This window comes from Uloborus diversus, chromosome 4 (assembly GCF_026930045.1).
Source record: "Uloborus diversus isolate 005 chromosome 4, Udiv.v.3.1, whole genome shotgun sequence".
Classification (NCBI taxonomy): domain Eukaryota; kingdom Metazoa; phylum Arthropoda; class Arachnida; order Araneae; family Uloboridae; genus Uloborus; species Uloborus diversus.
The window spans coordinates 27352982-27371256 of NC_072734.1; the positions used below are offsets into that span (position 1 = coordinate 27352982).

The window sequence follows — 18275 nt, forward strand, 5'->3', positions numbered from 1 at the left end:
TTGGAATAGAAGTTTAATAGTATTTCTTTTAATTAAGAATCTGTTTTCTCCAATTACAAAACATTTACTGATGTTGGCAATAAAAAAGTTTGTTTTATGATTAAAAGAGAAACTTGCTGGGGTGATTAAAATCTTATATTTCACTAATTTATTGCTTAGTTTTAATGATTAAAGGCACAAATTTTCGCTTTTTCTTTTTTTTTTTTCAATGATGAAAGGTTAATGACAAGGTAAGTTTATATATTTTGTTTTAATTACTTGATGATGAATTTTCTTATCACTGGAATTATAGTAAAATCCATTTTCTTACATTTAAGTAATAATTTTATGTCTACAAACATCTTAGTGAGAAAAATATATCACTATAACAGAAAATTAAAGATTGCTAAGAAAATATTAAGTATATGAAACTACAAAAGCAAAAAAGAAAAAAATTAGTTCGTACTTAGACCTGGGTATTTTTTAGACATCCTATCACAAACAGCCAATATTTTATTTTAATGTAAAGATATTGCAATGTTTAATTATTCATTTTTGTACAGTATAACCCTGATTTAATGATTGTCAAGGGACTGGAAAAATTTATAGTTAAATCGAGGAGCATAGTCATTCAATGCAGTCAAATCTGTACCAGTGAAATGTATCATTAAATTGAAGAAATCATTAAATCGAAGTTATACTGTATTTGCTAATAAAATAGATGTATTTAACTGCTACTTTCTACAAATATGAGGTTCAATACTGTAATCCAGAAAGCTGTTTTATGACTAGGTTGAGGAGAAGAAATTTTTTAAAGAAAAAATTGCTACTAAGATATCAAAAATTCAAAATATCTTGCGGTACTTGGTTCTTTGGAAACTGTTACTCATGGAATAATTTTCAGTAGTAGGTTACTGTTCTGTGAATGAAAATTGTTCATTAAAATTATAGTGATATTTTATACTAGGTTCACATATGAGAATGTCAGATCAAACTTTGTTTTTTATTGGGATAATAAATATTACAAAGAAAGTTTAAAAGATATTGTATATATATATCACAAAATCTCAAAATGCAGTATTTACATATTGATATTGGACATATTCAAGATAGTAATTAGGACTAGGACTGTTGTTACACGTTTTTTGATAGCGTATTAAAAACCAAACGTTGATTCCATGAAAATTATGTTCAAAGAAACACATATTTCAAGGAAGAACTTTACAAGAAGTATCTCTTATCAAGGAGGGAGGCAATTTCTCTCTTTTCATTTGCAGTACAATTTTTTTGAGAAAAATAGCAGTAACATATTAAATGCTAAAATAGATCGTTAGGTAAATGCTTACTTCTGTTAGAAGTTCTAGTTTTTTCCCTTTTTGATTTTTAATAGGGAAGAAATTAAGTATACACTCTGATTTTGTTCTAAAAGCTTTGCACTTATAAATTAAAAAAAAATCTTGCAAAAAAGTTAGTTTGAAATTTTACGATTTTACTTGTATTTTGAATTAGTATTTTATAAAAATTCTAATCATAATTTCTATTTAGATAAATTATTTTCAGAAGAATTTAGTGAACACATTTGTGCTTTCTTAGGACAATGGTAAAATGTATCTGATCAAGATTTAAAAAAGGGAAATATTCACATAAATGTTAAATTACACTTTAAAAAAAACAAGCATAGAAATAATTTTGTGCATTTTATAACAATGTTAGTATGTAATCAGTTCAGCTTTTCACAAAATTTGTAATAACATATTTAAAACAAACAATCATAAAAGAATTTAGTGCATATTACAACAATGCTGGAATGTATATAATACAAACAATTCCATAAAGATAATCTAATTTTCAATATCATTCAAGAAAAAATATATAATTGCAGGCATTCTTCTGTTACTGTACAGAGTCACCTGGTGGTGGTTGACTAGGACCCTAAATAATAGAAAAATGAGTTTGTAGCAAAATACATTTTATTTACATAAAATTATGGTATTTATTTCTTGAAGGAACTAGGACAGGCTTTCGAGTGATTCAATTACATTTCAAAAATTAATTTTAAAAAGGGTAATTTTTTTTTCTATCTATGTTTCTATATTAAATTCTTTATGTAATCTTAAAATATGTCAGTTTTAGAACTACAACTGTCTGCTTCATTTTAATCAATTTTTCAGAATAATAAAAATGGAATTAATAATATTTTAATGACATTAAGCTGTTGAAAATATTAAAAATATACAGAACTTGCATTTAAAGTTAAACATATGTTTATTAATTGACTTAAATGGATTTTTCAACCTATTTTTCCCTGGCATGCCAGAATGTTCCTATGATTTTTCAGATTGCCATGACAAGGATAAGTCTAGCTCATTGTTTTTAATATTTATTAAGAGAAACATCATGGTTAAAATCGTCAGCATTTATTCACATTAAAAAACAGGAAAGGGGGCAGGGGTAAAATCACGTTCAGGAAACATCTATTTATGCACTTATTAGCAAAACTTCACAAAGATACATTTCCAGATTTTTCCTCCTTTTTTCTGAAATTCTTGAAAGAATTCCTTTCCTCTCTCCTTTGTGTGTTTGGGATAACCTAGATTGATCTGTTGCAATTATTCTGTTTGCATGATTTGCTCTCGTATTTCTATAATCCATTTCAATAACGAGCGATCCTTTTTCTAGTTTTTACATACACTAATATTGATTTAACTATAATTTAAATAGATGCAAGTGCAGTGGTCGGAGTAGTGATTTCAAAAAATTTAGGACACAATTTTGATAAAATTTTAGGACAAAAATATCAAGTTTTTTTTTAACCTAAATAAAATTTATAAGCTTGATTTTTGTAGTGGTTGATCAAACATTTCAAATTCAATTTTGAAAACTACATTGGAATACATTCAATCTTTTATTCTTTAAAACAGTAACACATTATGAAGTAATAGTATGTACCACACACATTAGTAGGATAAATGTATGTCCAATTGCTTCTTTATTTACCTTGTTGTTGTTTCATCAAAGTGAATTACAAAGAATGATGAAGAAATATCCTTAATAAGGAAAGATTTGAAGTAGGGTGCAAGTCCAAAATTTATTATGTACAGTATCAGATAATTTGATACTTTTTGTTATCTCAGAATCATCAAAAAATATCCCTGTAAATTACAGATAAATCGTTCAAAGATGGAAATGAATAAATATTTTTTACGGCAAATAAAACTAAGAGAACCTCTGCTTTCGAAATTTTATCTTGGAGTGAATTTCAGAGCAAAAGCTTTGGATTTGGATTGCTTCATCATAACCAATTTGTTTTCAGTAGAAGAAGAAGAACATGGAATTTAAAATACAGCTAGACTTTTCAAGCTACTTGTCAACCTCTTGTCTTGCTGCATCAGCATGAGACAATACTTTTGAAAATCATTATCAATATTGAAAAGATATGTACAAACAGAACAAAATGCTTTAAATTCATCCTTTCTGCCTGGCACCATGTGCTGATCTACCATCCATTCCTGTCTGCTTTTTCCAACCACAAGGGAGAGAATTTTGTTTTCCAAAGGCATTTTAATAAAACAAATTACCAACCTGTTTTAAGAATTGAAAACACCATTATTAAGCGCGTCGAAAATCCCAAATAACTGGGAGTGATTCTAGGTCCAGAACTGAGGTTTACAAAATATATGAAAACCTGTCATCAGGCCGGTACTTGAGTACTGCTCCCCTATTTGGGCACATAAGTCCGAATCTGCCAAAGACAATTTGTACTCAGTCCAATATACAGCACCCAAAATTATCATTGGTGCAGTGTTCTCTGCTAATAACACCAAGGATGAATTCAAAAGTCGTCTTGTTTCCCTCGAGAACAAACGGAAACTTGCTACTGTAAAGTTCACAAATAAAATCAGAAGCCACAATAAAGACCACATTGCTCACGGAGCTTTCAATGCTTGGACATGCACATCAAGGCTTCAGAGATCATCAACACTGCAATTAGACAGGGATAACAGAGGGGCCATTCGTCTTGTCCATTCCTCTCTGGACATAACTCAAGAACCACTCTTTCCTATTAGACCTCCTAAGAGTACTAAAATCAATATATACCTACTTGAAACATGCCCTAAGAAAGAACCAACTCAAATCTTATTACAGAAAGAAAAAGACACTGTTCGTTCACTTGCCAAAGAAAACAGTATTCATCTACACAGATGATTCCTCTGACATTGACTGCAATAGAAGAGGCGCAGGCATCTCCATCATTTATCCCTCATGAAACAACGGCCAAATTGCCTCAAACTTTACTAGCAAACTTATTGCTAATAAAGAGGCTCTTTCTTATTGTCTCTCTTCCCCTACTCCTAAAGACCTAATAGAAGAAATTGATTTTTTCCAACTCAAAATCAGCACTCGAAGCCATACATAACGGTGTGACAAGACTGACACAAGAAATTAATTTTCTTCTCCACTCACTCCGGATAACTTGTGTTCTCCAGTAGATCCTCACTCATGTCGGAATCGAGGGAAATAAGTGTCTAGATGCCCTTGCAAAGGAAGAACGTGACCAAGATCAACCTCTAACAGCCACCTTCACAGATGTGAATGCTGTTGCCAGGCAAAGGATCTACAATCAGCATTTCAGCAAGGCAACAATCCCCGACCTTCACTGCCCAAGAAACCTCTCTTCTATAATAGCTAGGCTATGTACTGGACATTTCAGGACATGAAGATAATCACCAACTAATATTAAATCCTATCCCATCTGCAAGCCCTGTCCCCATTCACAACCAACCCCTTATCATGTTTTTAATTGCCAGGCCATTATTCGCTCCCTCCTCCAACTTGGAGTACTACCAATTGAAATCCTCTTACAGCCATCAGGCTCCAGAATTAGCAGATCTTGTTATCAAGACTTTTGGAGGCATCTAAACCTTTTGAACTCTGCGACTCTTCATTAGACACCACAACAATAAAACAAATTATATTATTTACATTTTTGAAACTAAAAGTTAGTGACTGAATTTAAAACTTATATGTGCAAGAAATAATCCAACTTCACTGAATAGAAACACAAAGCAACCTGACTCTTTGTACTGGAAGAACAAGCTAATTCTCAGATCACAACACAAGATAAGCACTATAAAAATAAATATTACTTCCTACCTGAGACAACCCATTTAAATTTTGCCCTAAATATATTATACCCCCTCTCCCCTTTTGATATATTTTTAGTTTCTTTTCAAAGAGGAAAAAATCAAAAATATCAGATACTATTCCTTTCCCCTGACTCTTTTTCTGCAAGATTTGCAGCAAAGTTGTTTTTATTTTCTGTATTATTTAATTTTCATATATTTTTTGCAGACAATGAACGACTACAAGAGTTAAAGTATACATAAAACAAACAACTTTATATTCAGCATATATTTTGGTTAACTGCATCTCTCCCCCCCCCCCCCCCCCCACCCCAAGCAGCAGCAGAATAGGTTTTTCGCTTTCTTTTATTAGGGTCGGGATTACAAAAAGACTACTAAAAGTTTTTTTTATACTAAAATAAAGGCATCATGAAAAGTTTCATTTTTAGACTGAATTTCATTTTTCTGCGAAAGTAGAGAATAAAATGAAAATTTTGGGATTTTTAGGAAACACCTACCCCTGCAAGTGTTATTGATCTTTTCATGCTCTATTTGCATATACAAGTATAGTTTTGTCATAATATTTTACCTATCCTTGAATTCGCTTATCTGTGGTTACCATGCCACCCTATTCTGTGGATAATCGGGAGTACTTCAAAAACCTTTCAATCAGAAAATTTAAACCATAAATGCTGTTAGAAATTCTTTAAAATATCATTTTGTTTATGCATGTAAATTGGTTAATAGCTACCTAAAATCTTCAGTCAAATCTTTTTTTGTTTTGTTTTTGATTGAGACAAAATCAAACTTTGCATGATACATACCTGATTGTTCGATGCCTTATCATCTCCTCTTTGAGATAAGGAAGCAGGTCTTAAAAATAACAGCAAACCGACCAACAGAAACCATCCCATAGCAAACATCATGTAAGTGCCATCAGATCCATCACTTTGAGTTGCAACTGGGCCAGGAGCTGAAGAAACAAAAGTTTTTAAAAATATGTAAGTAAAAGTAAGGCTTTGTATACTTTTGAATTATTTTTCATATTATTAATCAATTTATTAACACATTTCACTTCTAATTCATCCAGAAAGAGATCTATTTAAAGCAGAATAAATTTTGAAACTACTCAGCAGCAAATAGAAACCAACTTAAGTTTCCAATGCCTTGATTTAAGAAAAATCTGTTTAGTTTCGCTGAAGAACTTGAAGCGTAATTCTCTCTTATCGTGTTCAGACATTGGAGCTTTGAATAGGAAAAAAGGAGTCTTACTGTGGCCGCCCCTATGATTTTTAAGGCTGTGTCCCAAATGTTTTAAAGTCAGCTTCTGGGGTGCTGCCCACCTAACCGCACCCTGCACCTTCTTTGACACCTACCCCCTTTTGGTGAACCAATCACTTATTGTCATGGCACTTTCAGCAATCTCACCCTTTGAAGCCTTAATTTTTTTAAATATGTATTTTTCATTTTTAAATCAATCATTCATAATTGACGAGTAGGTGAATGTGGGGTAAAGTGAAATATTGGTGTCATGGAATGACCCAAATATGGCCATTGACTTTTTTAGGGCTTTTGAGGGCCTGCAAGAACCCAGTATTCGGTTAGGATTTCTTGTCAGCTCTATACTCCTAATAATCTAATGACCTCAGGTACTCTCTAGAATCTGCGCAGTAGGCAATTGTAGAAAGCCCCATTATGAATTGCAACTAGACCTACTTTCTTCATGTTTTTGCTGTGAAAATTTTTGCCCTTGAATTAAAAATTTAATCCATTTGTTTTTTCTTTCATTTCATTTATTTTTTAGTAAATGTTACAGTTTGATAGGTTTTCCAGACTATTTTTAGAGCTATTTTCATACTTGCAGGATTGCCACTAACAACTTAAACTACTATTTGGAAGCAAAGGTAACTATTTCAGCCAAAACATTGGCAAAAGCAATTATTTTGCAATCAATTGTAAAATATAGTGACTATTTTAGTGAAAATGTGACGAAATTACACAAAAACTCCCTTTTTTTTTTCTTTCTCTGGGGCAAAATAATTGAAAATTCCCTGAAGTTTACCCTTTACTTTCCAGGGGAAAAAACGGAAACACTTTACTGTGCATATTTTTTAAAAATAGCGGTTTTAAAAAGAGTAATAGGTGTTTAAAACTTGTTTTGTGAAATTTAATTTGCAATACTTTGTTAATTTTAGGAGTTCTAAAACCATGATCCCCCCCCCCCCCCAAAGGGTCTGAGCACCTTAATCTCGGATGTTTTTAAAGATGAAGTTAGAATTAGTATAAAAATTATTTTCAATATAAACTTACGATTAATAAAGCATTCTTCAGTAGTACAGTATGATTGTGAATTTCTCAGCTAGAATAAAATTTGAAACAGTAAATAGTTGGACATAATTGGATAACAAATCTTTTATAATTAGTTATTTTCTTACCAAAGCTATTAATCTCCTCATTGCCCCTTCATGAGAAAACACACATTCACACGGATCAAATCCATCATCAGCCATATTAAATCTGTAAATAAAAATTGAGTCAAGTTTTGAAAAACAATTACTAACCTTCAAAGAACTCACACAATTTCATGATAATGGCATTCTAATTTGATATCTACTATATTGACATGATTTCTTAGGAAATTTGTTAACTTTCTGGGTTGGAAAAAAAGCTTGACTTTACCAAGTAGCAAAGGTATATATCTGCTAAATTTGTACGTAATGAGAATAAGCAATAGTTGTCTTACAACTATTGTTTATTCTCATCTACTAAACAATGCTCATCAAAAAGTACAAAAAAACTTGCTTTAAATTACAAAATAATTCTTAAAGCTAAATTTTCATATTTAATCTAGTTTTTCTGAGAAAAATGACAAACATTTCAAAGTATAAACAAATCAACATGAAAACTGCAAAATTCTACAACCTGGTCTTTACCCTTGGTCTTTGCTTATCTATGTATTTGAGAAAACTAACTCAGTTCAAAAGTTTACAATAATCAAGGTCAGCAAACCTTCGAACAAGACTTTTTTTTTTTTTTTTTGAAAAACATCCATTTCTAAGATAAGAACTTGTCTTCTTGCATTTTTCACAAACTAGTTCACTGCTTTTTAAACCATTTTGTTTAGGTTACTTCAAACCTAACATAAATAAAGAGCACAAGAGAAAACTTTTTCTCAATTATATTTTGAAATTAGACTGAAGTGTTATGGTCGACTAAACTTGATTAAATAAACATTATCCATCAAAATGTCCTGCAAAGTCATTAGCCTCTGTTTGAAGCATAAACCCAAATGGAAAAGGATTTTGGTTTTGCTGCAACTTAAAGAAAACAAAGGATAAACAAAGTTGAGGAATGATATGCATGGAGGGTTTCAAGGAGACAGGGAAGGACTTGAGGAAGAATGTTTCACAATTGTTGAAACTGGTTTTTGCGCAAATAAAAGGTAATGAATATGGTTGGGATTGCAACTTAACTGGGCTATAGAGTCTGTAGGAAAACTGACTTAACTCTGACCATGAGTCATACACTAGGATTGGTGGGAAAAAAAAACACTGTTTTTAAATATTGTCCAGGCCAAATGTCAAATCTTGTCTATACAATCAGAGTAGGTTTTAACTGGTTAAAGCAAAACAGGATTTCATAGTATTAGTATATCTTCTACACACAGATGCGTTCATAGTTTAAGATATATTGGAGCTAAATTTTCGGAATTGAAGTATTTCTTATTTTTATAAACTATTAAATCCACTTTGGTTTTGCCCAGAGTGTGCCCCAGACACCCCCCCTCCCCTCCCCAAGTGATGCCACTGAATACATAACAAATGCACTAACTAAAACACTCTAAAACTTTTCAGGACTCCTTCAAAACAATTATGCATCAAAAAATTGAAGTACAAACACACTTTTGAAATCATCTAGCAAAGAACTGTTTAAAGGAATGAATAGGGTGGATCTGTTGTTTCCCTTTATTCTGCAAAACAAGATGGAATAGCTAAATGCAGGTTTCATTGCTTTAAAAATCAGCTTGATTCAAATCTAGTTACAAAAAATCATTGATTTAAACCAATTGATTAGAATCAATTGATTCTTTTAACAAAATCATTAATTTAAAACCAGTTGATTTATTTTTAAAAAGTAATTTTATATTTTTAGATTATGTTGCTATAAATTTAACTACACTGTAAATACAATTTTAATTTCAATAGGGAAAACTACATAGATCCCGCTTTTTGTATGCATATCAGAGTATTACTTTCGAAATATTGCTTTTACTCCAAAATTACAATTCAGAACAAAATAAAAATTTGCAGTTTTTCTCATGCACCATGACCAAGGCCATATCCAGACACTACATTTACACTAAAATACACTATATTACACTAAAAGCTCACATGGTGATGGAAACCTTATCTTTTTGCAAAAAGTATAAAACAAAACCACATCTTTTTTAAGCATTATAACATATTTATAAATTTTACAAATGTATTGAATAGTTAGAGAACTTATCCTAATTTTAAAAGTAAGCTGAATGGATTCATCTATTGTATGAAATATTTATTCATATAAATGTAATTAATATCTACAAATTTTTTAAGATTTTAAAAAAATCTAAGTTTTAAAAATCACAAACCCTGGTTAAATGTCTTGAGTACTGTTTAACCTCATTCAATTTTGTTGCATGTACCATATAGCTTTGCATTCAAAATGCGAAAGTAAGAGTGTAATCCCAGGAAGAAATGAGCATTGGTGTTCTAAATTAGAATGTTAAGCTAGGCTGAAGTTGCTTGAGCAGAAATAGGGAGGAAAATGGAAACTTGGGGGAAGGAGGGTTCTCCCCGAAAAGGTTATTTCCACTTGGGAAAAATTAGAAATTTTGAAAAAATTTTATGATACTTGTGTTCCAATGCTTTTTTTTTTTTTTTTTTTTCAATTTTTTTATGTTCGGTATCCCACATGAAAATACTTATTTTGATAATGCAAGCTGTAAAAATAATTTAATTTCCCTGCAGACCTAAGTATTTTTTGCTACTTTTCTTATCAACATTGTAAAAATATGCACAAAACAGAGTTAGTGTATCAGTAATATCAAGTAGTGGAAATGTTTTAGAAAAATTTTAATATACAGTCAATTCGCGATAACTCAAAGTTCGATAACTCGAAGTTTTTATTAAGTCCCGACCCTTTTGTCTTTAATTATATGCTAGTTATTCTTAATATCTTGAAGTTAACTTCCTTAAACTCAAAGTTTCTTTCCAAGACAACTCGAAATTTATTTCGAAAAAAAAAAAAAGAAACAAGTGAATTAGAAATTTTGAAATTGTTTTATGATACTTGTGTTCCAATACTTTTTTGTTTTGTTCAATTTTTTATGTTTGGTATCCCACATGAAAATACTTATTTTGATAATGCAAGCTGTAATAATAATTTAATTTCCCTGCATACCTAAGTATTATTTGCTACTTTTCTTATCAACATTGCAAACTTTTGAGTTCTGTAAGTTTGTCTGTTATTACATATTAATTAAAATATACGATGGTTTTTAATTCCATGCTAGTTATTCTCAATATTTTGCAGTTAACTTCCTTAAACTCAAAGTTTCTTTCCAAGACGACTCGAAATTTATTTTGAAAAAAAAAAAGAAACAAGCGACTACGACGAGAGAAAAATTAAAATTCACCTTCACTTGCAAATCCTGCACAATAGACCTCTAAAGCAAGAAGAGCACCTGTTGAGCCAATGTGCGATAATGGAGTTATGCGTGCAGAAATGAGTTTTCTTTTGTTACGTACAGTACTATTTACACTTTGACATGTTGCTGGACTCGCTGGACTGCAGATTTGCTTTTAAGTTATCAAGTTGTTAAGTCTGGTACTGATTGTCATAAAGGCTAACCTATGTTAAGATGTGTTCCCCTTCATTCTTTAGTTCGATCATTTGCTGATAAATTCCCGAGAGAGAGAGATTTCTTTACAATTAAAGATGTCTAAGTAAGTATTCTGTCAATGATATTAAAGGAAAAATAGAAACTTTTAAAGTGGTAGAATCCATGAATCCGAATTTAAAACTAATAAAGATGTGCACCTTCTCCTGAAGTAGAATCAGATCTATTCAAGTGGTTCCAGCAGTATCGAAATCAAAACTATGCTTTTGATTTTTTTTTCTCTCAATATTTTTGATTAAACTGTGCAGATTGTACTTAAAAACTTTTAAGTTCTGTAAGTTTGTCTGATATTACATATTAATTAAAATATTCAATGATTTTTAATATTAAAAGATTGAAAACCGAAACTGGCGGTAAGTTGAACTTCCGATATGTCCCTTTAGATTCGAGTTATCGCGAATTGACTGTATTGTCATTTGATGTTCAAAGATGGGCATGGTCAGAAAAACCTGAAATTTTTAGGAATAAAACAATTTTTTCTTTATGCAGGGGGGAGGCGGGGGATAGTTTTTCTCCGGAAGGGTATTCAGAAAAAACTTGAAAATTATTGGACAAAATAATGTATTCTAAAATTTAAAATACAATCAAGTCCACTTATTAGAATAAAAGAACTGGTTAAAAGAATATCCTGCCTAATGTAATTTTCATTTTCAATGTCCCAAACCGTTGTTGTCTATCATTTTAATCCCGTTTAATGTTTTCTTTCTTTTTATGTTCAGTCAGGCCTATCATTTTGAATATAAGGACGGGTGGCAAAGGGTTTCTACTCAATGCAAATCTTTTTTGAAAACAACAAAAAACACACGCACTAAAAAGTAAAAAGTTTAAATTTTTCAAAGGAGGGGCAATTACTAACTCCCCCTGACCTTCCTAAATGACAAACCTGTGTTCAGTATCCCACATGAAGACACTAACTTTGATAATAGAAGCTGTAAGATAATTTAAATTCATTGCGCACCAAGTATTTTATGCTACTTTTCTTCCATAAAACTGGAAGTATACAGAGGGCAGAATAACATCAATAACACCAATTTAGAAATTTTGTGATATTAGCAATGTATAAAAATCGCTCTTCTCAAAATTAACTGTCAAATAATGATTTGATTAATTTCAATAATGTTTAATAGCAAACATTAAGTATTAAAGAAGGAATACTACTTTTATTTAACCACTTCTTCAATTTTGTAAGAAAATGTATCTATTAAACTACATTCTAATTAGTAAAAATACAACTTTTCCCTGAAAATACCGGGGGGAAAAAAACAATTCTCCCACGGCTTCAAAGTTTGCAGAAATTTAACTATCTCTAAGCTTAAGGAAAACCTTCATCTATTGACTGTATCGAGTTACTAGTAATCGTGAAAGATTTATTTTGAATACAGAAATACAGTACAACCTCGATATCTCGGGACGGGAAAAAATTTTGAGATATCGAGTTTTCGAGTTATCAAGGTTTTTAAAAAATTACACTACTAACTCTCACATTTACACACACGTATGCTATATGCATTTATATATGTACTACTGGACCACATCAAATTACGATCAATAAAATAGTCTTCAATATTTCACTAGATTTGAAATTTTCCAATTGTCGAAAGTGCACAGGATGAGATTTTGAAATGAACAAAAATTTCAACTTGGTTTTTTCACCTAAAAATTTAAAAATTCTAATTTTATCTTTAACCAGTAACCTCACATTCAAATAGTTCTCAGCAGCCATTTTGTAGGAGCTAAAAAAGCTGAATGAAGAAAACGAGGAACGCATTTTCCGTTTTCGCTTGAAAACTGACGGACGAAAAATCGAACCCCTTTCTTCAAAAAGGACAACATGTTCGAGAGAAATGCGCAAAGATTCTAAATTCTGGGGAAAACACTGCACCCCCTTCATGCCAACACTCCCCTATTATCTTGCCTCAATCCCCTATTCACAAATTTCCAAGAAAAGGGATGAAAAACGTTAAACAATTGAAACTTGCTTCTGTGAAAAAAATTTCGACATATCAAGGGTTTCGAAAAATAAATTTCGAGATAACTATGGAAAATACATAGGGGTTTTTATAGAAAATGCTGGGGAAAATTTTTGTTTCGAGACATCAAGGGTTTCGAGGTAAGGAGGTTCGAGATATCAAGGTTTGACTATATACAAAAAAAGAAATTTTATCAGTCTAACTGACAAAACTTTTGAAAAGATAGCAACTTTTGTCCAGGTACAGGGACAAATATAACTTTTGGAGAGGGTGCTTTCAGGAGTAACAAGGTCTTCAAATTGTGACAAGGCTACCCAAACTAAATTTTTCCCTTCAAAGTAGGAACCCTAAAGGGGATATCACACGAGAGAAATTACGGGACATCGCAACCGCAATAGGAACCGTCAACGCTATCTGGAACTGGTTTTTCGGAAGGGAAGTTGCCTAAGGGTTGCTGCTGGTTGCGCGGACGGTTGCTTGATTTGTTCACAACGGGGGCTACCATTTTTTAGTTTACATTCATGTGCTTGTTCATTGCTTTTTGTCAATTCTGCATTTGGTTATCACACTGCGTTGCTTTAATTTGACACTTATGGATGAAATTAGTAATCAAATACTTAATGCAGCTCTTGCAGCTTTAATTGTATGTGGGTTTGTGAAAAGATGGCAAAAAAAAAAAAAAAAAGGAAATGATCAAGGCAACAATTTCAGAGCTAGAGCATCAGTTATTATTTCATGCAGTCTCCAAAGCTCCTCCTGTAAAATTCATATTTGAGTTTTAACATTAATTTATAGAACTTATGGTGAAAATTTCAGAAAACTTTTATTACTATTAATTGAATGTTTGATTTAAAGTGATACTCTTGTTACATTTAAAGAAGACATACAGAATATATGACTTCTCTAGGCTTATTTTTTCCCATAACTACCAAATTAAATCTTAATTTTAGATAAGCATTATTAGTCACTTATTGACAGGTAAGAAGAAATTTTAATTCTAACAAATTATACCTAAATTCATAGCTAAAAACAAACATGAAAAATTAAAAAAAAAAGCCAGCAAACTCTGATCAATAGGCCTTTCATAATTATTTTTTTAAACTTCGAGTTCATAAATATATTGGAGATGTGCTAACACTTAAACCTACACAAATATAACGCCACTAGATACATATTGCACACAGGAAAATCTGCGGCCGAGTTTATTAAAATAGTTCCAGACATTTAAAAATAAAGCGACGCTTTAAAGAAATGTAATGAAACGATGATGCGCATTTATACAAGCTATACAAGCATTTATAATACAAATAAGCTTAATACTGAGCAAATTAACACTGCATTGAATATTAGTATGTCTCAATCAATATTTCAAATGTTAATAAAAATAACTTTATCATTTAATAATGCCAAACATAATTTTTGACATCTCAACAAAATATTACAATGTGCGTATCATTTTTAAAAAATTCTTTGTATTATCATATTCTTTGATTTTCAGAGGGATTATTTTTCTTGACTGGAATAGAGTACATGTGTTACTACACAGTCAAAATATTGCTAAATAGGTGGAGCTAAAAGTAGAGTAAATATTTCACCATTTCACTTTGCCTCTCATTCTCCTACATTTTAAGTATTTTCAAATGGTACATACTGTATGTACCCATCAGTTTGAATTAAAAAGTACAGCTTCAATGCTATGATTTTTAAAAAAGGAATTTTCACGTAACTTTTTCAAGAATGGGATGGTTTCCTCCAGTCAAAAGTAGTACTTTTATCACTGAAATTGATAGAATAAGCAAAAAAAAAAAAACTTAGACCCGAAAATACTTTCATTTTCCCAACCGTTATTTTTTAATTAATTTTTTTAAATGTCCGATTTTTCAAACAAGGCGTGGTCTTGATGACGTCACAAATACACGTGAGTAAAGATGCGAATTAAATATTTTGCTCTGTGAATGTCAACATGAATGGCATTTCATCATTCGTGACGTCACACGACAGAAATGTAAACAATGAAAGCACAACGATTTAAGTAATTTTTTAAAAATATTAAACAAAAACAAATTATTTAAAAAATGGTCAGATCCTATGTTTTTAAGCATGCTCTTTCAGAAAAAAATACATTTAAAATTTTGGAAACGACCCCATTGTAACATTTGTGCAAAACAATTTTCAAAAACCCAATGAAACGAAAAACATCAATATAAATTAAGAAATGCATAAAATTCGCACTGATGTTAACTAACATATAAGTATCAATTTAAATTCAAAATCAGATGCAAAACCAAAGATTAAATGTCGCTCATCCGTTTTTTAAAGTGTAACTAAAAATTTTTGAAACATAAAATAAATACAACAATAAAAGGAATCCCCACGTTTCTATCGCCACGATTGCAATTGTATTTTACAGTGACGCTGCCTGACGTCACGAAATCCCAGCGCCCTGATTGGTTCTTTCATAACTTGCCCAGAATTAAAGGCAATTTTTTTCAAGCGGAGGAAAAAGTTTGCCCCTATACGAGCAACTGCGAATTTCCATAGCACACGAGAATTTTGGAGCGATCGTTTGTGGAAGTGAGTAGAAAAACCAGTTCCGGATAGCGTTGCGGTTGCGATGTCCTGTAATTTCTCTCGTGTGATATCCCCTTAACAAGCACTTGATTCAAATCCTGATGTACATCAATCATTGTCAGAGATAAATAGATTTTCTACCAAACTTAAAATTAATCCAATGCTACATAAACTGATCCTTCTCCTGCTTTTTTTTTTTTTTTTTTCATTAATATTATTTTTATTATCCTGTCAAAGATAATGCAAATTACACTTATCAAGATAATCATCAATAAAGAAACATTGAATGGTAAATTCTGCGACCTTGTAATTCAATCATAATCATGCATTACATCATCAGTAAGTGTAGAAAAACTATTTTCATACTTTCAAGGCCAAAGTAGGAATTACTTAGGAAATGGACTATCCAGTCAATTAACTACAAAATGCTAAATTCTAAAACCCCTATTTGCTACAAATTAAGAAATGAACACTTAGTTTAAACCACTGGAAGCATCAGAATATCAAACAAAACAAGAGTGGATCTCTGTAATGCTTTTTTTTTTCTAATTATTAAAAAAAATCAAATCAAATTTTTTAAAGAGGAAGGGAAAAATCATGGACAAAGAAATAAGAACATTTGTGTTTAGCTGAACTTGGAACTTATGGAAATGAAAAATTTAGAATTGAGTGAGAAAGAACGCTGTTTATCAATATGAAAAATATTTAATAGTTTTTAGCACATTTTGGCAGTTTGATATTTTTAGCAGCTTTTGGAGCTCACTTTTTTGCTGTTCAATTCTAGCACATAACTCAGAATAGGGGCATTTCACAATATTTGGCTGTTACGGACTCTACACTTATAATTTTTTAACAAATGCACTTTTTGATTAAAATTATTATATATATTACAGATAATCCTTTACTTTATTTGTCCCAAAGACCAGTATTGGCTTGAAATTCAGTTCAAGCCACTATTAAAGAAAACTCAATGTAGAGTCCGTAACGATAAAAGTTTTATTTTGATGTTTTGATTGTGATTACATGGATAATATGAAAAAAATAAAGAAAAAAATATGACATGCATGTCCTTTGGAATGTGCTTTTTTAATACATATATAAAATTTTTTAACCTCTTTAAACAAGTTTTGTTACGGACACCCCTATGTCACAAATACCGTGAAATGCCCCAAATCTCTATAACTTCAACAAAAATTCCTCAGAGTTTGGGAAACTTGGTTCTAGAAGATTTTAAATGTGGTGAAGTGACACTTGACCGATTATCATATTGGTCTTGGATCAGATTGGATATTCGGTCTAGGTGGACCTCACTTGTCAAATGAGGTCAACTTTCAATTCCTCTCATTGATGGGATGTGCAATATTTTGCATAAATGTTACTCTGGTTACATTGAGATATGATTTCGTAATTCGGCTGATAATGGTACAATAAATTGTTCGAGACTATCAATCACAATCAATGATGTTTCAAGAGAAAAACTTCCAACGTGCATAAAAATGTAGAAAAAATATGCCAACTTTTATACAGTTCTATAGTTAATAGGGAAATAATACTGAGAAAACAGTTAGTTGCTTATTTAGGACCATCCCATAGAATGTACTACAAAAATACTGAAAATTACAGGCACTAAACAAAACAAAAAAAAACTCTCGAACTGTATTCTATAATGCTAATAAAAATTAAGTTTGATTACTAGACTGCAAGAGTAATACAAAATTTATATTCTATACTTGGTTAATGCACCCTAGTTGAACATATGTTTAATCTTCAACAATGAAATTTCGAAATATTTTCACATCGCATGTGCATGTAAAGCAAAATAAGTATTTATTGTTTACAAACAAATGATTTCGGAACCAGGAAGTGGTAATTAAAGCAGAGCTTTTCTCAAAAACAACTTGTGATATCTTACCTATTTTCCAAGAGCAGGTCAAAATACAACTGTCAAAAGAATTTTCTGACACGACAATACTGTCAAGGTATATTTATAAACACAAATGTATTACTGGTACATTAATGTTTTGACACGTATTGCTACAGCATTGTACCCCTTTTTATGAGAACAACGAATCAGAAATCGAATTTAGAAATAGGGTAGGGCGGTCTTCTTCAATGTAACCTATGTTTATTCCGAGTCTACTACTCCTGCAATTTCATAACAACCCTTCCAGTAACTTGGCGCACTTTCAGATTCCATGTATTTTGGCGTGCATTGCGATTTGGTCAACGCAGCACCAGCTCAGACAGCCTGAGTAAAAGGAGCTTTTATTTCAATGAATGAAATTTTAAACATTTTCCAGTAACTAAAAGCTCACAGCACGGCTCGAAAATAATACTGATCATTCTGCAACTTCTAAAGTTAATCGGGTTCTGATTTAGGGACTCTACTGATTCAAGAGACGAAAAGTTCATTAGAGTATTACAGTAATGTTGAAGAATACGAGACTGAACCATGGGCGCCCATATAGGGGGGCTAAAGCCCCCCCCCCCTCCTCTAAGAAATGTGAACTTCCTTGCTTTTAGTACTTTTTTCTTGGCAAAAATGGAAAAACATTTCTTTTCCAGTTCCCGATATTAGCGAACAAAGGGAATCCCAAGTGCCTTTTTCATCTTCCATTACTAAATGCATTAAAATTTATATGTAATTGATCAGTTTTATGCCAAGAAAAGCGAGTATCTCGCCAATAACTA

General features: G+C 31.4%; 1 protein-coding gene across 1 annotated transcript; it reads right to left on the reverse strand.

Annotated features, from left to right (window-relative positions):
* Nucleotides 1–938: 938 nt before the first annotated feature.
* Nucleotides 939–17697, reverse strand: LOC129220453 (small integral membrane protein 14-like). Its single transcript, XM_054854873.1, has 5 exons — nucleotides 17497–17697; nucleotides 7538–7619; nucleotides 7413–7461; nucleotides 5927–6075; nucleotides 939–1911 (listed from the first exon to the last, which is right to left on the reverse strand). Exons 2-5 carry the CDS (start codon nucleotides 7610–7612, stop codon nucleotides 1873–1875), a joined length of 312 nt encoding a protein of 103 aa, XP_054710848.1. The 5' UTR covers nucleotides 7613–7619; nucleotides 17497–17697; the 3' UTR covers nucleotides 939–1872.
* Between the last annotated feature and the right edge of the window lie 578 nt (nucleotides 17698–18275).